This window comes from Phoenix dactylifera, chromosome 6 (genome assembly GCF_009389715.1).
Source record: "Phoenix dactylifera cultivar Barhee BC4 chromosome 6, palm_55x_up_171113_PBpolish2nd_filt_p, whole genome shotgun sequence".
Classification (NCBI taxonomy): domain Eukaryota; kingdom Viridiplantae; phylum Streptophyta; class Magnoliopsida; order Arecales; family Arecaceae; genus Phoenix; species Phoenix dactylifera.
In genome coordinates this window covers 16623978-16649787 of record NC_052397.1, presented here as the reverse complement: position 1 = coordinate 16649787, position 25810 = coordinate 16623978, and the positions used below count along the sequence as shown (strand labels likewise).

General features: G+C 41.6%; 1 protein-coding gene across 1 annotated transcript; it reads left to right on the top strand.

Moving 5' to 3' along the window:
- The first annotated feature begins 13795 nt into the window (after nt 1-13795).
- LOC120111112 lies at nt 13796-24563 on the top strand. The gene is made up of 6 exons (XM_039127609.1): nt 13796-15012; nt 18528-18619; nt 18705-18809; nt 18887-19675; nt 22860-23082; nt 23955-24563. The coding sequence occupies exons 1-6, from the start codon at nt 14652-14654 to the stop codon at nt 24317-24319; spliced, it is 1935 nt and encodes a 644-aa protein (XP_038983537.1). The 5' UTR covers nt 13796-14651; the 3' UTR covers nt 24320-24563.
- Nucleotides 24564-25810: the final 1247 nt, after the last annotated feature.

Sequence of the window (25810 nt, the reverse complement as noted above, 5' to 3'; positions counted from 1 at the left end):
TCTAAAGGCATTAGGTAGTCGTCTATAGCAGGCTCCGAAAGAAGCAATCGCATTACAGAGTCTAGGATACGAATAATGGGGCTAAGCTCTTTCGGAAGGACATCTTTTAAATGGAAAAGACTGGGTGGGTCAAGATTATAAAATGGTCAGACAAGGAGATCAAGGGCATTATAGGAGATATGCATAGTGGAATAAGGGTGGCAAGGTGGGATCAGCAACTGACAGATGTGGCAGAAATTTTATCCCAATGCTTGACTTTACTTTCAGTATAATTTGGTCCTTGACAACAACCGTAGAGATCTTTTTGCCCAGCTTCTCGCTAGGGTGGGTTTAGAAAAGAGAGAGGAAAAAGGGAAGGGGTGATAAAGGAAAAAAAAAGAAAAGGAAAAAAATTCTTAAATTATTATTTGATATAATTTTTTTTTTATTTTTTCGATCTTTGTGTAATTTGGTTTGCCTCATTCTTGATTATACATCCGTGTGGCAGGTCAATGGGCACGACTCTTTGGGGCCAAGGGACGCCGTAGGGTAAGCCGCTCGTGCGACATATCAGCCGCTGCGACCACTACCGCTGTGCCTTTTGGCTTTTATCGTAGAACAAGATAGTCATGCGGTGTTGGTGATATGCATTGTCAGCACTGCCATTGACTTGCCTAGTCAAGCAGCCACATGGCCGTTGGATTCAAAAGGGATTCGTTCTTCTATTCGACCTACATGATCTAGGTGAATCGACTATCATTAAGCCCCGTGGCTCGCAATCACAAATTTTCGGCATCATCTTAACCACCTCTCAGCTCATTTATACTATGAGGGCTGACCACATCAACAAGGTGACGATCGGAGGCGAGATAACCTAGGTGCATTTCGAAAAAAAAGAAAAACGAGGGCATGATAGATTTCAATGGCAATGAAAGGCATTAGATGGGCATCTACAACCGGCTCTAGAAAAAGCAATCGCGTTACAGAGTTTGACATACGAATAATGAGGCTAAGCTCTTGCGGAAGGACATCTTTTATATGGAAAAGCCTAGGTGGGCTAGGATTATAAAGTGGTCAAACGGAGAGAACTAGGGCATTATAGAAGATATGCGTAATGGAATAAGGGTTGTAAAGTGGGATTGGCAACTGACGGAGGTGGCAGAAATTGTACCCGAGTGCTTGAATTTACTTTCAGTGTAATTTGGTCTTCGACAGCAACCGCAGAGGCCCTTCTCTTCTCCTGCTTCTCGCTAGGGTGGGTTTAGAAAAGAGAGAGAGAGAGAAGAGGGGAGGGGCAATGAAGAAAAAAAAGAAAAGAATTCTTAAATTATTCTTTATTTAATTTTTTTTTTCTTTGTTTGGTCTTTGTGTAATTTGGTTTGCCTCATTCTTGATTTTTTATCCGCATGGCAGGTCAATAGGCATGGGTCTTCAGGGCAGGGGAGGCTGCAAAAAAAGCCGCTCGTGCGACAGATCAGCTGCTGCAACCACTACCACTGTGCCTTTTGGCGTTTATAGCAGAACAACATGGTCTCGCGATATTGGTGATATGCATCGTCAGCACTATCATAGACTTGCCTTATCAAGCAACCACGTTGCCGCTGGATTCAAAAAGGGGTTCGTTCTTCTATTCGACTTGCGTGATTTAGGTGAACCGGCTAGCTTTAAGCCCCGTAGATCGCCATCACAAGTTTTTGGCATCATCTTAACCTCCTTTCAGCTCATTTATGCTGTGAGGGCTAGCCACATCTACAATGTGACAATCAGAGACGAGATGACCTAGTTGAATTTCAGGAAAAAGAAAAGGAGGGCAAGTTAGTGTATTTCAACAACAATAAAAGGCATTAGGTGGGCGTCTACAGTCGGCTCCGAAAAAAGCAATCATGTTACAGAGTCTGGGATATGAATAATGGGGTTGAGGTCTTGCGAAAGGACATCTTTTTTATGGAAAAGGTTGGGTGGGCCAGGATTATAAAGTGGTCAGACGGAAAGATCAGGGGCATTATAGGAGATATGTGTAATGGAATAAGGATTGTAAAGCGGATCGGCAACTCATAGAGGCGGCAGAAATTGTACCTAAGTACTTAAGTTTGCTTTTAGTGTAATTTGGTCCTTGACAGCAGTCGCTGAGGACCCTTCTTTTTGCCCTGCTTCTCACTGGAGTGGGTTTAGAAAAGAGAGAGGAAAAAGGGGAGGGGTGATGAAGAAAAAAAAGAAAAAAAAAGGGAAAAATTCTTAAATTATTCTTTGATTGAATGTTTTTTCTTTTTTTGGTCTTTGTGTAATTTCGTTAGCCTTATTCTTGATTATACATCCGCATAGTAGGTCAATGGGCACGGCTCATTGGGGCAAGGGAGGCTGCAGGGAAAGCCGCTCATACGACACATCAGCCGCTGCGACTATTATCGTTGTAACTTTTTGCATTTATAGCAGAACCAGATAGTCTCGCAGTGTTGGTGATATGTGTCGTCAGCACTGCCGTAGGCTTGCCTTGTCAAGCAGCCATGTGGCCGCTGGATTCAAATAGGGATTTGTTCTTCTATTCGACCTGCGTGATCTAAGTGAAACGACTATCTTTTAGCCCCGTGGCTCGCCATCACCTATTTTCGGCATCATCTTAACCTCCTCCCAGCTCATTTATTGTGAGAGTTGGCCACATCTACAAGGTGATGATCAGAGGCGAGATGACCCAAGTGCATTTCAAGAAAAAGAAAAAGAAGGGCAAGTTGGTGGATTCAATGGCAATGAAAGGCATTAGGTGACCGTCTACAGCCGGCTCCGGAAAAAGCAATCATGTTAAGAGTCTGAGATACGAATAGTGGGGCTGAGCTCTTGTGGAAGGATATCTTTTACACGGAAAAGCTTGGGTGGGCTAGAATTATAAAGTCGTTAGACGGGGACATCAGGGGCATTATAGGAGATATGCGTAATGGAATAAGGGTTGTAAAGTGGGATCAGCAACTAACAGAGGTGGCAAAAATTGTGCCCAAGTGTTTGAGTTTGCTTTTAGTGTAATTTGGTCCTTGACAGCAGCCGCAGAGGCCCTTCTTTTTGTCTTGCTTCTCGTTGGGGTGGGTTTAGAAAACAGAGAGGGAAAAGGGGAGAGGTGATGAAGAAAAAAAAAGAAAAAAAGAAAAGGAAAAGAATTCTTAATTATCTTTGATTGAATTTTTCTTTTTGGTCTTTGTGTAATTTGGTTTGCCTCATTTTTGATTATACATCTACGTTGTAGGTCAACGAGCATGGCTCTTCGGAGTAGAGAAGGCCGCATGGGAAGCCATTCGTACGACACATCAACCGCTACGACTACTATCGCTGTGCCTTTTGACATTTATAGCAGAACAAGATGGTCTTGTGATGTTGGTGATATGCGTCGTCAGCACTACCATAGGCTTGCCTTGTCAAGCAACCATATGGCTGTTGAATTCAAAGAGGGATTCGTTATTCTATTCGACCTACATGATCTAGATGAACCGACTATCTTTAAGCCCCGTGGCTCGCCATCACAAGTTTCTGACATCATCTTAACCTCCTTCTAGCTCATTTATGCTATAAGGGCTGACCACGTCTATAAGGTGACGATCAGAAGCGAAATGACCCAGTTGCATTTCGAGAAAAAGACTATCTTTAAGCCCCATGGCTCGCCATCACAAGTTTTCGGCATCATCTTAACCTCTTCCCAACTCATTTTCGCTATGAGAGCTAGCCACATCTACAAGGTGATGATCAGAGGCGAGATGACCTAGGTGCATTTTGAGAAAAAGAAAAAGGAGGGCAAGTTAGTGGATTTGAACGACAATGAAAGGCATTGTGTGGGCATCTACAGTCGGCTCCGAAAAAAGAAATCGCTTTACAGAGTCTGGGATGTGAATAATAGGGCTGAGCTCTTGCGGAATAACAACTTTTATATGGAAATGCCTGCGTGGGCCGGATTATAAAGTGGCTAGATGGGGAGATCGGGGCATTATAGGAAATATGCATAATGGAATAAGGGTTGTAAAGTGGAATTGGCAATTGACGAAGGTGGCAAAAATCATACCTGAGTGCTTGACTTTGCTTTCAGTGGACGTTTGTGGAGACAATCTATTAGTTCTACATGCAAGGGGGATGATAGAGGTGTTCTGGGGTAGCGCTAGACACCAAGTGTACTTTAGATACTAATGGGGAGGTTGCATGCCTAAACTCTAGTTTCGTGTTTGTCTTTGCAAGGGGTGTTTGCCTGCACTAGACTCTTCAAGTTCAGTCCCTGGGCACGCGCCAACTGGTGTATCAAGCCACTAAGGACTAGGATGAGGTGTCCTCTGTCGCAGTGGCAAATGATGAGCACTTGGCCTTCTGATCATCAGGATTGACTTTGTTGAACCTTTCAAGTATATGGCTCGGTGTATGCTATTAGATATAAGTTAACTGGATGCTAGCAGTAATATATACAACAACTTTTACTTCTTACCAAGGGTTGAGTTGGTTTCTTTCATCTTTTATGTTTTGTCTGCTTAGGTTCAGTTGTCCACTGACATATCCTGCATCAGAGGCCTCACCCTGTTATTCTGTTGTGGCTGAGCATCTCATTCGAAAATCAGTTGATTTGATCTATCCTTACCAAGTTGTTCTGAGTCCCTATCTCATCGCTGCAACTCATTTTTGAAACTAAAATGATTATTGTATATTCTACTTCATCATCTCTCACTTTGTTAGAAAATGAGGAAGAACCCTCAAGAAGGTGATAGAAACTCTTAAGAACAAAGTTCAGAAAAAGGATAATTTTTATTCAACTCACCCCTCTACAAATGGAAGAACCTTGTTGCCACTTTGACCATAAAATTTAAAAAGAAAATAAGAAACAGAAAAGTGAACACCCAAGCACTTGGATGCACTTGTAGCAATGACAGATGTTTGATAAGATTGTGCAAATTTTTACAGATACAAGCTGTGTTCACCAAGCACCTGGATCCATGTTGATGTAGCACCAGTGCGGGGGAAGAGGAGAAGAAGGAAGAACAAGAGAAGGAGAAGGAAGAAGAGGTTGTAGAGACGCAGGAAGAATAGAGAAGGAGAGGAGAGGAAGAGAAGAAAGAACGTAGGGAAAAGAAATTCTTAATCATTCATTAACCCTAATCAACATAAAAGTTCCCTATAAATAGGGCCCAATAAGAACACTTAAAATAAAACCCCTTACACAAAATAAAACCCACAAATAAGCCCTAAAATGCAAATGAGTCCAGAAATAAAATAAACCACAAATAAACCCCTAAATGCAAATAAACCCAGAAATAAAATAAACAAATATGCAAATAAGATGGGGACCTAGCTGATGTCCCCATCAACTCCTCCCGGGTGAGAAAAATTCGACCCCGTCGAGTGTATATCGGGTCGGCTGTCGTACTGCTCCAGAAGATCCGGGTCAAGGCGCTGCAACTCAGCTCGCGAAATCCACGACACATCTGATTCGGATCGACCTTTCCACCGAACAAGGTAACGTTGGTAGCTTCCTCTCCTGGTAGATATAACCTGCTCATCTAATATATGTTCTATGTGTTCTCTGCGTGCATGAAACTGTGGAGGTGGAGGCTCACTAGCATGTGCTAGATCAGGGTGATCAACAACAGTGGGTGTAGCAACAAAAGGGTCAGAAGGAATGAATGTTGATATTTTGTATGGGACTAACTCTTCAATATTAAATGTCGCACTAATCCCATAGGCTTCAGGAAAATTTACAACATAAGCATTCGAACTGATTTTCTTTAGGATTCTGAACGGTCCTGCACTACGGGATTGCAACTTTTTGAATGTTTCCGAAGAAATCCGTTCAGGTCTAATTCTCACCATGACAGAATCTCCTACATTCAACTCTTTATAACGTCTGTGCAAATCAGCAAGGAATTTATATTTTAAGTTATTAGAGTGAATACGTTTGCTGATTTCCTGATGCAATGAATGCAGGTGTGATGCAAATGATTGTGCAGACTCAGAGACTTTATGTTGATGAGACATGAGAATCAAGTCTATGGGTTGCCTAGGTTTATATCCATTCACCACTTCGAAAGAACTCATGCCTAAGGACCTATTGACCGAACTATTATATGCAAACTCGGCGGTCGGTAACACTAAATCCAAAGTCCTAACATAGGCCGACGAAAATTTTAATTTAGTGCCAATCATGTGCCTAAGAATTTTCCTAAAGGAGCTCACGAATCTAACATCTCTTTCATATATAATAGATTTTGGAAGGTCAGGAGGTCTAACGACTTCATTGAAATAAAGTTTGGCAAATCTAGAAGCGTTAGAAGTCTTAGGACATAGGAGAAAGGGAGCCATATTTGAAAAATGGTCCACAACCATAAATATGGAATCATGCTTGATATAGGTACTAGGAAGTTCTAACACGAAGTCCATACTGACATCTTGCCATGGGATCGTGACACTAGACATAAAATCTAAGAGGTCGTCCAGCCTAAGAATGGAAAAATGATACTTAACGATTTTATCAATGGCACGGCTATCAATGCACATCCTCCAAGAGTCATCTTTCTTGGGAGTGAGGAGTGCAGGTACAACACAGGGGCTCAAACTCTCACGAATATACCCTCGGGTGTGGAGTTCGTCAACTTGACATTGCAGTTCAGTGTGCTCGTTTGGGTTGAGCCTATGATGGGGAAGATTTGGCAAGGGTGCTCCGGGAACGAGGTCAGTCGCGTGCTGGATATCACGCATCGGAAGAAGTGTATCTGGAAGATCCTTAGGGAAAACAGAGTGGAACTCCTCCAACAGGGGAACTGTTGCTGGTGAGTGCTCAAGGTTCGACTCCATACTAATGGCTCTAGCCACAAGGGCAAACACAGATGATTGGCTTTCGATATCTTTCATTACCTCTTTCGAAGTAATGATGTGAAATGGTTCATCTTTTCGTAGAGTGTCACTCTTCTTTTCAGGGGTGGACTCTCGAGGAGGCAATGAGTTCAGTATAATTTTCCGACACTGGAACATAAAGCTACACGAATTCGAACGCCCATGAAGTGTGACGTCCATATCGTATAGCCAAGGCCTCCCTAGGATGACTTGACCTACATCCATCGGAATGCAGTCGCACCAGATTTCGTCTTTATAGGATAGGAATTGAATCGGGACGAGGCATCTTTCCGACACCGAAAGAGATGTCTTATCTACCCAAGCTACTTTATATGGATTGGGATGAGGGGTAGATTTCAGGCCGAGGCGGGAGACAACTCCGGAAGCAATGGTATTAATACAACTTCCGCTATCAAATAGGATTTTGCATGTTTTATCATTGATCTTAATGAGTGTGTAAAATAGGGAGGTCCTACGCCAATCTTGTTCGGTCTTAGTCTGAGTTAGAGTGCACCTAACCACATGAAGCCTAGGATTTTGGTTATTTGGATCAGTGGGCTCCTTTTGGGGTTCAGCCTGGAGAAACTCTAACCCGGTCTGTTCGTCTCCAAAGTCTTCTACAAAATCCTCAATGTTTGGCTCATAGACTTCTTCAAAACATTCATTCGCTTGAGTCCCAACTTCTAGTTCAGTCATGAGATAGGTCTTGGCATTACATTGGGATGCTATATGGCCAAATTTTTGGCACCTAAAACATTGGGTTTGGCTTCTAGAAGGAGGATTGGGACCTAGTATGCCCTTTTCTTTATCATTTGAATGGTTCTGGACAGGTATCGGGGATGTCCTAATCGGTGCTTGGCTAGGGCCGGGCTGGTTAAAAGGATTGGGAAACTGCCTGGGTTGTGCGGGGTAGTTTTGATTAGGTCGGGTTCCTGGAGGTATGAACCGAGAGTCGGTACACCTCACTACAGGGGCTTGTAAGAAACTATCTACATCTTGAGCCAACTGGTATGCTTGGCCAAGAGTAGTAATCTCTCGGAGGATTAGTTCTTTCTGGATCTCCTCGTGGAGTCCTGCCCGAAACCTAGAGAGAGTAACAGTCTCCTCTTCGATTACACCGCACCTCATATGAAACTCCTCAAATCGTGCAATGTAATCAGCAACGGTTGATGTCCCTTGAGTTAGTTTCTGCCACCTATCCATAAGGTGTTGTCGGTAAGAGAATGGCAGATACTTCTCATTCAGCTTTTCCTTCATATCCTCCCAGGTAGTGATACGAGGAAGCCTTTGGGTCTCACGCATATGTTCAACATTATGCCAGTACCAGTGAGCTTGCCCAATAAGCTTCATTTTAGCGAATCGTACTTTTCTATCGTCAGTCATTTCGTACCACTCAAAATAGTTATCCATGGCTGCTCTCCAATCAAGGTACACACTCGGCTCTAATTGACCAGCAAATGTGGGGACATCTACTCGTACGGTACGAAGTAGTCGCTCATCAAGATCGCGCTGGTGATCAGGAGGAGGTTGGTTCCTAGGGGGATGGGGAAAAGCTATAGGTGGTGTGGTCAAACCAAGCTCGGGATAAGCTGCAATTGGGGTTGACGGTTCAGGAGTCCTAGGGTGTTGCACTAGAACACGGATCTCTCGTTTGAATTCGTCACGATCAGCTCGTAATGCAGCTAATTGTCCCAAAATATCTTGTAGAACGCTGGGGTCCATGGTGGGTAAGGGGTCTGAGAGTCAGTGAGGAGGTACTCTCTACCACTACGGGTTGGCATGCAGGGACTACTCTAGTTGGTGATATGATATGCAATGCTACTAATGAACCCTAACTTACCAAATGCAATGCAAGACAACCTACTACTGCAATCTACTATAAATTCGGAAATCAACAAATTTTCACAAAGATAACTTAAAATTAAATATTACTAATTTGTACTTTGGTTATTTCAGAGTTAAAGTAGAAAATTAATCACTATGAGAAATTAGGTTGCAAGCACGTATTACAGTCGTTCTAATCCTAAAGTAATCTGATCGACGGATATTGAGAATTATCCTGTTGCCAAAGTGTGCTAATTTAATATTTAGATTTAAATGGTGGGTATGATGGGTGTGGTAGTAAATGTTCTAGGTTTTGCAGTTTGACAGGAAAGTAAGTTTTCAAAATAGGACCGTCATGCAAGAGAACTAGAACATAATTAGATAAACAAGCCCAAAAGAAAGAACAACCTGTTACCTGTGGTGGATACAGTCAACCGGAAGTTGTAAAGTCTCGAGCACGAAGTTGGCGCCGAGTGAAACTAGCTGGAGCTGTGGTCCTGGATCTGCAGCACAAGGGGCTCCTGGAGTGGGCTGAAAAATGGCTAGATCGGGCCTGAAACAGGGTCTGCGGCTGATTGGGCTTGGACCGCGCTACAGTATGGCGCACGGGCTGGGCTGGCGGCCTGCTGAGGACAACTGGGCCAGGCCGGTCGGGCTCGGATGTGGCCTGATGCACCTCTCGGCTGGCAGCCTGGCACACAGGGGTGTCCCTGTTCGCGGATGAGAGCTGGATGGGAGCGGCTCGGACGAAGGCTCGGCGATGGGCGCTGCAAGTCCGGAGTAGGCAGCGGCCGACGGCGCACGGCGGCAGTGGTGGAGCACGCGGGCGCGGGGAAGGATGCAGCGGTGGTGGCAATCGGGCGGTTGCGGGAGTGGCGGGGACAGCGATGGCGAGGCGGCGGCAGGAGACGGCACGGGCGGAGGCGGATCTCGTCGGCGGAAGGAGGCGTCACAGGCGGAGGCGGCAAAGGCGGAGCGGCACGGGCGGAGGCGGCAAAGGCGGAGCGGCACGGGCGGAGGCGGCGAAGGGTACGCAGGTGGTGCGGCTCGGCGGGGAGGGCGTCGTCGGGGCTCGGTGACGGTCGGCTTCGATCGTCGGCGGTCGACCGCGGAAAAGAGGCGCCCGAAGGAGGCGTCGCACGGCGGCGGGCGTGGTGTCGCAGCTCGGCGGAGACGCGGTGAGGGGCAGCCGATCGGGGAAGATGAACAGGTAGGGTTTTTTTTTTTTTTTTTTTTTTTTTTACGCACGTGCAGTCACGTGCAAAGGTTTTTTTGTTTTTTTTTTTCTTTTTTAGGCGGCACGTGCGGTCACGTGCGTCTTTTTTTTTTTTTTCCTCCGGAACGGATCCGGGCTAGTGGGGCGGGCTAACGGGTCTGAGACTTACCCGTTGCCCCAACCTTCTTCAACCTCCCGACGGATTCGGGAGGGCGTCGATCTTCACGGCGGCGGCTGCGGGCCGAGGCAGGGATCACAACGGCGGCTCCGCGACCTGCGGCGGCGGCGAGATCACGGCCACGGCTTCGTGGCCAGCGGCGAAGGTCGGCGGCGGTCCCCTCTATGGACCCGACGCCGACGGTTGGTGGCAGACGCGAAGCACTCGGGGCAGCGGCGCTCTCGTGGGGACGCGACGATCTCCGGTGGCGAGTCGGTGGCGCTGCGAGGTGGGGCGGCAGTTGGCGCAGACACGGCGATGGGCAGAAGGGGAAATCTATGGCGGGGCCCTTCCTTTGTTCTTTGTGACAACCGAGAGGGAGGATGGGGACCTGAGGGAAATCTATGGCGAGCGGGAGTGATGGTGGTCGCGGGTGTGTCGGGCGGTGGAGGATCCCGCTGCAGGGGTTTCTTTTTTTTTTTTTTTTTTCTCTGGTGAAAACCGACAGAGGGGAGGGAGGGGGGGGCTGGTGAAAACCGAGAAAGAGAGCGCCTGGTGAAAACCGAGAAAGAGGGAAGAAAGGTAACGCTGGATCGTGGCTTTGGCAGCAGTGGCAAAGCCGAAGCTCTGATACCAAGTTGATGTAGCACCAGTGCGGGGGAAGAGGAGAAGAAGGAAGAACAAGAGAAGGAGAAGGAAGAAGAGGTTGTAGAGACGCAGGAAGAATAGAGAAAGAGAGGAGAGGAAGAGAAGAAAGAACGTAGGGAAAAGAAATTCTTAATCATTCATTAACCCTAATCAACATAAAAGTTCCCTATAAATAGGGCCCAATAAGAACACTTAAAATAAAACCCCTTACACAAAATAAAACCCACAAATAAACCCTAAAATGCAAATGAGTCCAGAAATAAAATAAACCACAAATAAACCCCTAAATGCAAATAAACCCAGAAATAAAATAAACAAATATGCAAATAAAATGGGGACCTAGCTGATGTCCCCATCACATGTCCTTTTCTTTTCTTTTTATATTTTTTTTTTTTGAATTGCAAATCAACATGAACAATTAAGCTGAGAAGAGCACTTGATGATTGATAATAATCTCATTAACCAATGACATGTTTAAAACTAGTTTTTTTTTTCCGCTACTAGTTGATGTCGTTATGCGCACATATATTGCACTTGGAGTTAAAAGTTTCATTGTTTTATGCAGCCATCACCTCGATGGGTTACCGTATTGAAGATTCTGATAAAACAAATAAAATTATAAAGAAACAAAATTAAAATGGCTGCTATTCAACAATTTATATAATGATTAATTATAATTCTTTATATGTATGTTCATCCCTTATTCAGGGAGCATGTTCCTGAGGAACTGGCATACTGATAGTTTACTATTTTTTTTTAAACAAATGGCGGAAAAATCCACCACTTATTTCATCGAGAGGATGAAATGAGTTCATTATGCTTTACGATTCTGGAAGCAATAAAACATGATAACCAATGATTTGAACTTTGATTAAAATGGATGAAATCAAGCTGAAGCACTTGGTAGTGACAAATATTACGCGGAAACATTGATATATAAACATAAGTTTCTTGTACCCTAATGCTGTTATATCTCCTCCAAGGGATCTGCGGTTTCCACTAAAAATAGCCATGCCACATATTAGTTCGACAAAAACTGACTGCAAATTGGATGACTAAGTGACTTCAATATACCCATTTCCTTGTGTTCGAATGGAGTCCTATTATGTTAAGGCTATTCTATACAGACTATAATTCAGCTGTTAAGCTCAACATTAATTCTCGCAGCATAGAAGGGGAAATGTGTGGAGTTTTAATTATAATTTAGAACTGGTGAAGCCGGAGGGAGGGGGGACTGGTGGCTGCTGTTGTTGCTGGTTCTGGCATGAGAAGCGATGAGTTTGTTGGAAGTTGGCGGAAAAAAGGGGTGTGCATGGGATAGGCATGGAGGTGGCAACGTTTGCGGTGGAAGGCAGAGACTTTCATGTCTCTCTTCCTTGTGCAGCTTGGAAAAGTGGAAGAATAAGGAAGACATGCGATGAACCCACAGCTTCAGGATAGGCTTCTTAACTTTTTTAGCGTCTAGATGAGGGACGGGTGGGTCACGGTTCTTTGCACCATCTCCAAATAAATATCCCGTCTTGTAGTTCTTTTGGTATAAACCTGCTGTTTTTCCTTTTGACTCCAAGAAGCAGATGATACTTTAGGAGCTGAAAAAGCTTCAGTACTTTACATCGACAGAGTGGTAAAATATCTGTGGTAGTAATGATCTCAGGAGTAGCTAAAGGGATAAGTGGATAAGCCTTGATGGGCCACAAATGAAGGATGAATTACTGCCTTGTAAATAACACTTTTTTTTTTTTTGCTAAGGGTAAATAACACTTTTTTGGGCTGAGGGAAGGATAATGTAAGATGAAAAAAGTCTATTATTCATGCTTGTGCAAGTTAACTTTTAAGTGTTCTTCATAATCACAATGGAGCTGTCCAGGGCATCTAGTTCCTTTGGGGGGTTAAATACAAGAAGCAGCTCAAGCCTAGGTGGTAACCGAACAACTCTTTGAAGAATTTAAAAAATTTAGACCTAGCTCATGGATGGATGGCCATATGATATTTTGAGGGACCATTTTCTTAGTGGCAACTTGATAGTTATTTTATTTTTAGTTCATAGTGTATTTGTATAAAAATAGAAATAACTTTGTATAGAAATACTCATCACTTATGGAAGCAAGTCTCATTATGTGCTAGCGGTTAAATATAAAATGCCAAATTTGGAGAGGACTATTTGTAAATTAGCAATCAAACAATGGATTGGATATTAAGTTTCCTTGAAAAAATAACCCACCTCTTATCTATGCGGACTCGATTTTGAAGGGATTTCATTATCAAATGCATCTACAGTTTCAACCTTCTCTCCTCTATACCTTTGCACTATATATTAGAGGGTGCTATATACATATCTCTTTCTTAATTAAAAAAATATGTTATTGCTGTTTTACAAAAAAAAAGGGAAAATGTGTATTAGCTACGGTGGGAGTCTATTATCAAATGGTGATACATTTGTTAGTATCTTCTCTTTGATAATCAACACCAAAAAGCTCTGGAAGGTAACTTCTCAACATGTTAAGTTAGCTAGTTAGCACGCACAAGGCTATACAAGGAGCCAAAATTAATTGTTTTGGAATAATGTTTGAAAAGCTTCTCATGAGCGTACATAAGAACTATTTTATTACCGTATGGCACGATACGATCCAAATGACTAACAAAAGATTAATGTCATACTTGAAGAATGGTTAAACATCGATTTGCCGAGCAAGTATTATGTGTGTCTAAAACGAATTTTAGCGTCTAGTAAAAAAAATGTAACGGATCAACCTGCCATTTGTACCAACAAAAAAAAAAAAGAAAACTGACGCAAAATGTATGCACCATGTCACAAGATCATCACGTAGGTGATTAATGATCATGTCAAGCGCTGCCATGAGACATGACCCATCACATTGAGTTGACAATCTCAGTAAAACTTACATCAGGTCACGTCGTAAAAAAATCGCCACCAATTGATTTCCATTTACGGTCGCCCTCGCATCATCCATACTTCGTTAAATCCCAAGCGCCGGGACAAGGCCTTGCTATGGTGCGCCGGGTGCGCACGAGAAGGGCTGGAGAGAGAGAGAGATTCCCTCCCCATGTCCCGCACCCACCCTGCATCGCACTTATTAATTTATTCAACATTTCAACCTCCTGAAGGAGAAGGGGAGAGAGAGAGAGAGAGAGTATTCTTCTTCCCTTTTTGTCGGTTGCCCGCTGCTCCCACTATCAGCATCATGCCCTCCTCCTCCTCCGCTGCGGCGTATGAACTCCCTTTTTAGCCTCCACCGGTCTTCCTCCTCCCTTCTTCTCTCCTTCTCTTCTATATGCAAGCTTGGGGAGGAAGCTAGAAGAATACGAGAGCCGACATCTTCTCCCTCGGCCTCCAGCTCCCAAGCCCTTAACCCTGTCCCCAGGTGGGCTCTCTTCGCTATCCTCTCTCAGAGCTCTCGTTTGAACTCTTGTTCTTCCCCGTTGGGTCTTTCTCCGCGGCGGACAAGACTCCCCCTTGGCTCGCCCGTTTACCGGCGGTTTTCGCTTCGGATGAAGCTGCAGAGGACCCCTGTTTGATCCTTCTGGTTTCCTCCAACTTTTTCCAAGGATTGGAGGAGACCCCAACTCTTGATCTTCTCTGGCTGGATTTCATCGTCATGGAGAGGTTTTTGCTCAATCTAAACCCTCTTCGGTTTAAGCAGACGGTGTTGATGAGAAACACAATTTCGCTCGGTTGACTTCTCTCGAAAAGGTGACGTTTTTTGTGGGGGAGGGGGGTTGGGTTGTTTCTTTGTTTATTTGGTGGTTCTGGTTCAAAAAATTGGTGTTTGAGCAAGCACGGTTCTTAGATTTTGAGGAGGGGGCGGGTGTTCCGTTTGAGTCAGGAAACCTTAGCTGCTGGTTTGAGCTCTCTGAGACTTTTGCTGGAAATCTCCCAACGTTATTGCCTGTTTCAACCTTTCTTCCTTCTGATTCTGATGAAAACCGCTGGTTCTGAGATTTTTGAGCTCGTTAAGCTTGATGTTTTATGGTTTTATAAGAGGTTTGGAATGCTACTTTGATCCGGTGTTGGTGTTGTTTGCCGCCATGACATCAAACTGTCCTGATTTTGTGAAGTGGAGGGAGGAGTTCATCTCACAGGAGCGTGGAAGCCGAGTCGTCCACTACTACCTGGACGACTTCGGGGGCGATTCCCATCTTGCCGTCATTGGCACTGAAAGGAGCTTGAGGCACATGCTCTATGTGGTTTCGGAGGAGTTCAGTCAGGCCTACGGGCCTGACAAGTTGGGGTTCTCTTGCCTCAAGTGGAGATCGAGAAGAGAGGTGGTAGATTGGCTGACTTCATTCCTTCCAGCAAAGACCTGCACCCAGAGTAATTCAAGTACATATTCTCTCTAAATGCTATTCTGTACTTCAAAGTTCAGTTTCACGTTTTTCTGGGCATTTGGATGTTGAGTGGGTTCTCTTCGCTTGTTTCTCTACTTGGGAAATTCACTTTTAGATTTTATGCTTGGTTTGGTGCGTTGATATGCATTTGTGGTATTGCTGGAAAGCTGTTTAGTATACCTTGTTTGCATTGTCCTATTTTTTCCATCATTTGCAAACCATTGTTTCTTATATTTGAAGTGTTCTTGCTCTATATCTTTTGTACCTAGTAGTTGATGGTAATTCACCATGACAGAATGTTGTTTTGATCAAAATGCCTTGATATATACAGCAGCTTTTACTTCTCACCAAGGTTTGATTTGGTTTTCTTTCTTCTTTTATGATTTTCCTGCTTAGTTGGTGAAATGTCCTCCAAGACATTTATCTTCTGCTTAGTAGTGCTTCCTCTAGTGTTGTTGTGATAATATAAAGGATATGAGAAGCATGATTATGGTGCCATTCCATTGTTCGTTTGGTGGGGAATAAAGAATACATACTATGCTGATAGATGGATTTCTTAATGCTAAACCTTCTATGCTTAGACAATTTTCAAGATTTCAAGCCATAGGTTTTTTTCATCTAGACATTAGAATATGTAGAGTGTTTATACCTCTGAAGATCCTTCCTTGTCCCTTCTTTTCTTAGAAGGTAACTTATGAGTTTGAATGATGTAAGGTGTTAACAAGTGGAGCTTGTCAGCTCCGAAGTCTGCCTCACTCATGCAACACATTTTTCTTATTAGAGTTACATGGTGAATGAGACCTGTTTCTAGCCTTAGGTCCCCTTTGTATCACCCAAACCTGAACCTGATGGTTGGAATTTCAAATTCAATATTATGTGTATATACACTGTCGTGAGATGCAAATATACTCTGTAGTCTAAATAATCAATGCAATTAAGTCTTGTCAAGATCTACAACAACCACAATATTCTATTGGTTGTTTTCATATAAATCTGCCATGTCAACAAAGCCTCTTCATCTGTATTCCATGTTTAATGCGATAACTAAGCCTAGGAGCTGAAAATCTTCATCTCTATGCCATGTTGATCACCTGAGGTGAACTTCATGATTGTCATTTGCACCAGAGTAAACTCTGTTCTTCAAAATCTTGTCCAGTCATTAACAATATGGCAAAATTTTTCTCTTAGGCTTCAGCCTTCTGGCTAACCTAAGCGTAACTTAAAGCATCGTATCTTACATCAACATACCAATGCCTAGTGGTCCACATGTTGGTTTTTCCCCTGTTTTTTGTGGTCCTGTAGTATGTGAATACCTTTTGCTCTAATCCACATTTATGTGTGGCAAGATGCAATATGCTAGATTGGCTATTCGGAGATGTTATTATTTTGGGGGAAAGGCTAGCACTTGAAACCAGTAATTTTTATTTTACTAAATTGATAGTGATATTAATCATTATGGAGAGTCAGTCTAGACTAATGCATTTCACCCATATAAAGATCTAAAACTTGATTAATATCTGAAATATAAATTTGATTTTCTGGTTATTCTCTTGATTTCTGTAGTCTAGGTTGCATTCATGACCAATGAGGCAACTCCATTTCCAAATCCTGAAACATCATCTTCAGAGAGAAGGATGAGGAAGATAGTTTTGAGTTCATTTTCTATGAGCAGATCCTCAAATTACAGAAGCAAGACTTATCTTAAACTAAATACCTACCTTCTCTTTCTAATCTTGGGCTATCCACATAGTGTCTTCCTGAAGTCCTCTTTCAAAGAAAAAATAGAAGAAAAACAAAGGTCTCAAGAAGTCAAGATCAAGGATTAGGGGTTAATAAGGACTCAGCCAGCAAGAGATTTCTCTATTATGACTGGCCCTGCAATGTGGCTGCCCCTTATATCTCACGCTGCACATAATGTATGGGATTTCTATTTATGTTCCCTGGCTCATTAAATTGTTTCTTTTGGTGAGAAAATAGGCTTCTTGATGCTCACATGGTGCTGTAGACTTAAAAACTAGAACCAAAAGGACATAAAAGGAGTATTGAGGACTTCTATTCTTTGTCCTTAATCAACTAAACATCTAAATTTGACCCATTAAAGTTCTTCAAAATTAATTTTAAACTGCTATCAAACTGAAATCTCAAAAATTAGTTCTTTTCTGCTGAAATCTCTTTCTCTTTTCATCAAGCATATGAAATCTTCAAACTAGTCTAAACTCCAATATCAGCTTGAATGCTTGATGGAGGGTGAGTGGTATTTTTTTGCAACTTTGACGAATTGACGTTGCTACCTCTTAGTCACCAGAATCAGGAGCTGGTACAGGAGTGGATACAGTGTAGGTTCAAGGAAGCAGATATTTTAGAAATACTTTCAGTAAGGAGGCACTTAGGAAACGGGTTCAGGCTGGGAAGATTTCTATGTGGGTGTCTACTAAGTGTTACTTAAATCTACCCAATTAAAGGACAGTGAATATTTTTCATATCAAACAATTCTTGCTAACATAGCTTTTAGCTATCACTTTGTTTTGAGGCATTGCAGTGCCAGGGAAGCTTTTCTAATGATCTACACCACATAGCAAGGTCATGCAACTAGCAACTGCTTCTCTTGTCAACTATATTTTAAGCACCTTTTTGAAAAGAGAGAAACAAATCTGTTAGTCTGCCTTGTGATGAAAATGGCATTGCAAAAAGCTTCCTGCTTATAAATCAGGATTATGAAGGTGAGGATGGGATCACATGATCAGCCTCTGGCAGATACTGAGGGAAGTCCAATATCAATAGTTCCTGCAAATACTGAACACTTTCTGACATCAAATATGACGTATAAACTAATACTTCTCCAATTTTACAAATGGCTAATCGAAGAATGAAGTCACATGGTTGCCATATCTTGACTGCCAAGTTGGATTTGGCATTAGTGGCAAAAAAAATATAGCTTTCTGGTGGGAGATGATACTCCGCATTAGATGGTCAATTAACAATTGGTACACATAATTTTCTTGAGTGTAAACACTATAAAATATGTCATGAGTCTCCTTAATGCTGCATATTACCAAGCACGGCAGTTGTTTCCATGACCAGCATGAACATGACAAGTCCTATGTGACTTCAAGGGTCTTGTTTATCCTATTAAGCCATGTGCCAACTGGCGCAATGTTAAACATCACACGCACGAATATAGGTGTACCTGGCGAATCTGCTCTTATATTTCCTTGTCACAATGTCGCCGAGTCATAGTCCTTGATATTCTAGTATTGAAGTTTATATTGGTGAAGATTTTGGCAATTTATGTATCTTTTCTGTTTTATTAAGTAATATCATACTTCAAAGAATAACTATGCAATTTATATTGGTGAAGATTTTGGGAGGCTTTTGTTCTGGCAGGCCATTTAATTGTTCTTGCTCAATAAAAAGTTTTACGTGATTCAATTGAGAAAACTTACTCTTCCTATTATGCTGTGTTTGGCAATATGAGATCATTACTTAACTGTCTTTTACCATGTTACATAGAATCAGCAAAATATGAGTCGCCACAATCTTTGATTGCTGATGTAGAGGTGAATGAATTCGATGAGACTGGAGGATATCTATTTAAACACATGGTAATCAAATGTTGGACAAATTTGAATATTTACATGTAAACTTTATTAGCTTATTTGTTGTAACTTCTTAATTCTTTTATCTTAGGATAAAATCCATAATTCAGATATTATGTGGTCTGGTGTTTCCTGGACATGTGGCAAGCAGCTCAGGCACTACCAAGCATTTTGTCGCAACAGAACCATAATAGCTGTAAGCACCATCATTTCCATGTAACTTAATTCCTACAGAAATATTTTGGTGCCAAACAAAGATTCTCTGCTGTGCAGAACCATTCTTTTGTTCATGTCTTGTCTGAGGAGGAAAATCGCTATCTTGCTTATTTAGAAGATATGTATGAAGATAAAAAAGGGCAGAAGAAGGTTAAAGTACGGTGGTTTCATCAAGATCAAGAATTTGCTTGTACAATACCGCCACCTACTCCACATCCCAATGAAGTCTTTATCACACCTTACTCTCAAGTCATCAGTGCGGAGTGTGTGGATGATATAGCTACTGTTTTAACTCCCGACCACTACGAAAAATGCTTGGCCTTGCTTCCATGTGGTTCTTTAGCTGGAATCTGTTTGTGCTTTCGGCAGTACAGTAAAAATAAATTCAAACTCTTTGACTTAAGAACTTTGCGTGGATATTTTTATCAAGCAGTTCTCATGCGCATGGATATAAGCGCTAAGTTTAGGAAGGAAGAAGAAGAATCTGGTCATGGAAGAATCATAAAACGTGCTGGACCCAAGAGAATTAGGTTCATCAAGGGGAATCAGAGATTTTTGGCAGACTGTTTAGGTGCAAAGATGTCAGGCCATATGACAGCCTGCAGACCAGCTTATGAAAATCTAAGATACCAGTTACCTGTTAGAAGATCACTATCAGTGAAGTTTGTTGGACCACACAATTGGCCTAGCCCACGTTTTAAGGTTGGTGAGAAGATAGAGATTCTCTGTCAAGATAGTGGCATCAGAGGCTGCTGGTTCAAATGTACTGTTTTGCAATTATCTCATAAGAAGCTGAAGGTTCGATATGATGATTTGCAGAATGTCGATGGCTGTGGGAACGTGGAGGTAAAGTATGGGCACCGACCCTGCGTTTTAAATTTTGGCAACCATATATTTAAGGAAAAGAATTTTTCATTTTTCAGATTTCATATTGTACAGATGAAGGTTGGATATCCAGATTTTTCTTTCTCTTGTTTATAGTTACAATATGATATTGTTTATGTATTACATGCATGGCTTTATTCATCTGAAAACAAATGGATATATGAACATGCCTACCAAGTAAGCTCAAACTACTATAGGGCCTCGAATTTTATATGCAAAGATTGGTTTACATAATTTATGAAAAAAGATAAGAAAATGCATTGAAACAGCATTTGGTATCTTCTGTATGGAACTTTGACTATATATTTATGAAAAGAACATACCGAATGGATTTCATATCATATAGGTGTGGGCAGATATTTTAATTGTTCTCTTTATCTTGCTTCCATCTAAAATTTATTGTTATGTATTATTACATATTCGCTGATTAGGATACAGATATACGTAAGTGGATATCTAATAATATGGACACTAAGCTGGAACTAGGCAAAATATGGAGCCTTAAATTTTTATATACACAAATTAATTACAAACTTGCAGCTACTATTATTCCTGAAAAATATTATCACATTGTCTCATGAACAAGAATTGCCACATTTATTAAAATACTTTCTATTAAAAATATATTTTTGGAAATATTTCTGACTTTGCTGAATATCCGAATGCTTCTCTGCTCAATTTTTCAGAGAGCTTTCTGGACAAATGGTCCCCGAGCCGCTCCACATAGGACCAACTGCCAAGATAGTTGCTTTATGTCGTATGGCCACCTAATAGGTGCCTAAGCAGCTCATCTAGGCTTAGGTGGCTGAGTTAGGTCAGCTTTGAACTATATCCTATGGTGGGTTGGGTATTAGTTGTGACAAAACAGGGTATTACGAGTGTTAGATGGTGTAATAACCTAGATTTTTGGGCTCGTGGGTTGGCCCAGAGTGGCCAGGCCCAGCCTGTGGGCCAACCTGAATTGGCCAGGCCCAAACCTAACCCGTGCTCGGCACGTGAGGGGATCAGGGAAGAAGACCCCGACTAGGAGTCTTCTTCCTCCCCGATTGTGGCGGAAACGACAACTCTCTGATGGCAATCCAAGTTCGATTCGAACTCAAGGATCTTGCCTATTTAACTCTCCTCCTCAGGCCGGCCCAAACCCAACCCGTGCTCGGCACATGAGGGGATCAGGGAAGAAGACCCCGACTAGGAGTCTTCTTTCCCCCGATTCTGGCAAAAACGGCGACTCCCCGAGGGAAATCCAAGTTCGATTCGAACTCAAGGATCTTGCCTATTTAACTCCCCTCCTTTGATTTTCTCCATCCAAATCACCGAGAATCGTCGTGATTCAAGCTCTTCTGTTCCAAGCCTCCTCGATTCATCGCCTAAAAGGGCTGCTGGAACCATGCCGGACCGAGAGGGAGAGTTGTCTATGCAAGGTCTTGATCGGGGTACTCTGTATCCCAGCTTATAGACTATGAGGCGAGTCAGTGATCATTATATTAGTCAATCTTCGGTAAAGGTAAGAATTCCTGTACCTGGTCACTAGTTATATATATATATGTTTATTGATTTGTATTGCCGGGTTTGCATCATGAGATTTGTATCGGTTTGGCATGTGACGATATGCTTTTATATAAATTTCAATAAAAATATATTTATGTGGTTATTATACACATTAGATATTGAGTATATGATTATATAAACAAAGATACTTTGAAATTGAGAGAAATTCATTGTATATGTGATAATTGATTTGACAAGAGTAATAAGTAAATCAGACAGATAAGATATGGTTTGGACTAACCTCGTTATAGCGCCCATGGGCTGACACATGGGAAGCCTCCACGAGCTTATGCGTGGAAAGCCCCTACGGGCTATAACGTGGGCCGGAGAGCCCCCACGGGCTTTAACGTGGGTCGGATGGCCACCACGGGTTATAACGTGAGCCGGATAAGGCTATAACGTGATACAATATTAGTCTTAGACTGAGTCATGATCTTGGTTAGTCCAAAGCCGGAAGTTAATTACTAAGAAATCTAGAAATCAAGTTAATGAAAAACGGATGACATGACTTAAGAATTGGTGTTAAACAATTAGTTACATTTGATATATATATATATATATATATATATATATATATATATATATATATATGCTTCTTTGAAAAAAATGATAATGAGAACTTATGTGCATGTTATTTATGAGCTTTCTGAGTATTGATACGATATTCATTTATCTGGTATTGTTAATTGATTATTTTTTATTACTTATGGTATAACGGTTTGGGATTTTTACTGGGCTGGAAAAGCTCATACTCTTCTTATTTTTTTCAGAGTCACAAGAGGCATAGTTTCAAATGGGAGGGACATGGAGTTCGTACAACTAATCATTAGTTAGTTAGTTATTTCTCTTATTTTACTGATACGGATGGAAATCGAAAAATTTGTAATTGAACTAGTTGATGATTTAATGTTGGTGGAGTGATTTAATTATACTTGTTGGTATTGTGTGAATTTCATTCATCTCAAGCCTAGCATATTCTCTATGGCTCTGCCTTAGGGAGTGTGTGCCCGTGTTACATGCCCGCACCTAGATGTTAGGTTCAGGGCATGACAGATGGATAGTTGAACTATTTTTCAATTGGCACTCAGACCAACTCAGTTATAGTTTCTAGCAATTCTTTGATTTTTTTTATTTCTTTGATTGAGTATTCAACATATACAGACTTGCTAGTTGCATGAACCCTCTTGAATAATTGATCATGTTTCTATACATGATAAACTAATACTATCCTATGGTTTGTGGGGACAACCTGTAATTTCACTAATTAGCATGCAATGTTATGCTGATTTAAGTGCTCCAATAAATGTGAATATGTGATAGTGTTTCCTTAATTCACTTTTTCTCTTTTATCATATTTTCTTATTTTATATATAATTTTTTGTTATTTAAACTGTGTTATTCTTTATCGAACTTTGGTGATCTTATAATCCATTGCTAGGAATCTGCCTTCTTCCTAAGCACTATATCCCTTGATTGCAAGATCTATTGCAAATGCATTATTGAACAGTGTCTCTGAATCTAGGAATTGATTGAAGGTTTATTTAATTTGATACACCTGTCTCGCTAGATTTTATGTTTGTCAGTTTGTATGCTGTAGGAATGGATCCCTGCCTTCAGACCAGCGGCTCCTGATAAATTAGGCATGAGATGCTCAGGCCGCCCAACAATTCGTCCTTATCCCACATGTGATCATTTTCTCGATAGTGTTGCATTTCTTAATGGAACCCCGGTGGATGCATGGTGGAATGACGGCTGGTGGGAAGGGGTTGTGGTTGGAACAGACAGCTGTGGAGATGATAGTCGGCAAGTATATTTTCCAGGTATGTGCTTCCTCATTTGTTTGAACTTTGAGTTGCTACACTGTTATTCCCCCTTTTTAAGACATTTTTGTTCATATGGTTGTTCTGTTCTAGCTGCCACCCATTCTATGTTTTAGTTGAGAATCTGGGGTGAGTATGGTAGTGAGACACATCTGCTTGTGCTATTGATTTCCAGTCTCCCATAGTGTCCCTTCTCACATGGTGATTTGAAATTATTAGTAAGAAAAAGGATTTCTAACAAAGGGTCATTGCCTTAGCCAAAAAAAAAAAAAAAACAAAGGGTCATTCAGGAGAAAAGAACAATACTTATGTGAATAGAGGTTTGCATGCAGCGCATACCTTTAACCAGTTATGTAGAAATGCATTATTTATTTTACTCAGGAACCTTGTCTGGAGTTGTTAGTACCTTTGCCATTTAAATTGTATTTTCAGATGAGGTACCACATAATTCTAAAAAAGAAATCCTCCTTTTTGGCTCTGATGATTTGGCTCATGCAGACAAGGTACTAGTGTAGGATGTGAACTAATTAGGCACCTTTATCACTCACCAAGGAAAATTCCTGGAATCTTAGATGAAAGTACATAACATAAAGATGAACAAAAACCTTCCATAACCTTTTAGTTTTTAACAAATATATACAAACCAACCATGATATGCAATCAAAATTTCAACGGATCAATATTGGAATTTTCTTATCGACCACTTGCTGTCTTCTTGCAACATATGCTTGATTTTGATAAGTAATATGCATCAAATGCTTGTCTGGGACTGTTCAACTGGCTCTCAGAGCTGCAATTTCTAGTTCTGTTTTTAAGAGCTCAATTGACAGCTCAGAGCGGGAGAAATGATATATGAATTTCATATGATTCAGGTGAAGATGTCTTCTTAATATGCCAGAGAAAAAAATTAAGAATTTCTAAAGACTGGGTGGGGAACCAGTGGGTCGATATCGTAGCTAAGCCAGATATCTTGTCAGCAATATCTTCAGTTAGCCATGGAGCAAAGGTAACTTCCTCCTCACTCTTCCCTAAGAGGGTGGAATCAGGTAGTTCTGCAATGTCAGACCAAGATGTCATCACCACACAAGCCAATTCAAATGAAGAAGATAAACAAGCAGAAACCAGCTTGAGTGATAAAACTGATGTAAACATGAAGCGAGTTAATTCAAGAAAGCGGCTGAGGGATGAAAGTTCTGAGGAAGACTCTGAGGAAAAGGCAGGCATAGGTGGTGACTAGAGTTGAAGGCTGGCAAATGAAGTTGGACCAGGCCTGCTTTAATTTTTTTTGTATGTAAACGTGTGCGTATAGAATATCATATATAATCAAGATGATGTTACTTTCTGGGGCCAAATTAACTGCACTGTAATTCGGACAATAATGGAGGTGAACTGACTGAAGACTTGGCGTTCTTTGTAACTTTTTTAGTTTAAGCTTTTGCCATCTTATCTAGCAATTTAATTCGAGATTTAGGCCTTGAGTATCTGGTAAGAATGGCCCCTCTTCCAGCTTTGTTCCAATTGTGCCACTAGTGCTTCCAGGTGCCCCTGTCATGGGTGCGCCGTGTTATGGGAATATAATCCAAGCCTACATTAATTTTTCATGGTAATTTTATATATGGAACTAATTATGTCTTGTTTTCTGTTGACAGTTTATGTATTCGTCTCTCTATGTGATCCTTGGTGCCATCTCATCATTTTTGGCCCTATCTGCAGCACTATGTAGCTAAACTAGGAAAATGTCTGAAGAACAACAGAGACCAATTTGTTATCTGTAGACAGGTGAAGTTTATCTGAACTTGTGGAACCTTGTAAGCTGCCACAATCTTTATCCCGAAAGCCTTTGTCCACTGTAGTAGTATGTTGGATGTTTGCATTAGCGGCTCAGCAGCTGTGACTGGATGTTATGGTCAGTGAAGTTATCACCTATGTTACTTCTCTGGTCACAGATGTAGTGGTAGTGGTGTTTGATGGTCTTTTTCACCTTCGAACCATTCCCCCTTCCATTTGAAGTCTTGCAATAAAGTCCCTGGCATTCATTTACTTCTACAAATCATTTGTCCTGCCACATGGCTTCATTCTTTATCTTCTTTTAAGGAAAGGCTCCATACTGATGTTATTACCTACACTAGAAAGGGTGTCACAGCATCCATGCTCTGTTCCTTCTTTCTTCCGGACTTACAACTACTCTGATTGAAATGGTTAACAGACCCATGATGAGCATTTTCGTTCATCACACTGAATGGTTTGGACTATGCTGCATGAGATTGTGAAGTCCCTTGTTGATGTCAGCAAAAGATAGCATTATGATGGCCGATGCATGATCTCGTCGATTGGCAACCATCATCATCAATTGGTATGGACTTGGTTATGGAAACGCATGAATGAAATATAAGGCCTCGTTATGGAAACGATCACCTTCTCTCTGCAAGAATCCAAGTTCTGTGATGTCAATATGTGGAAAAGAGGAACCTCCAGGCAATGAGACCGTGCTCTAATGAAATACAGAAATTAACAAAGGCTTCTCAATTGGGAGGCTGCTTTGCAAGTTTTTGACACAAAGGAAGGAGTTAAAAAAGTAGAACAGTTTGACAATGCAAGCTACTACGGAGAAAAGAGTCGCACATCACAAATTTAAAAAGCCTAGAACAAAACAAAGTAAAAACACTCAAACCAAGCTAAAAGAAAAGAAAAATGAGTAAACTACTGGCCAAAACAGAACTCGCTGACC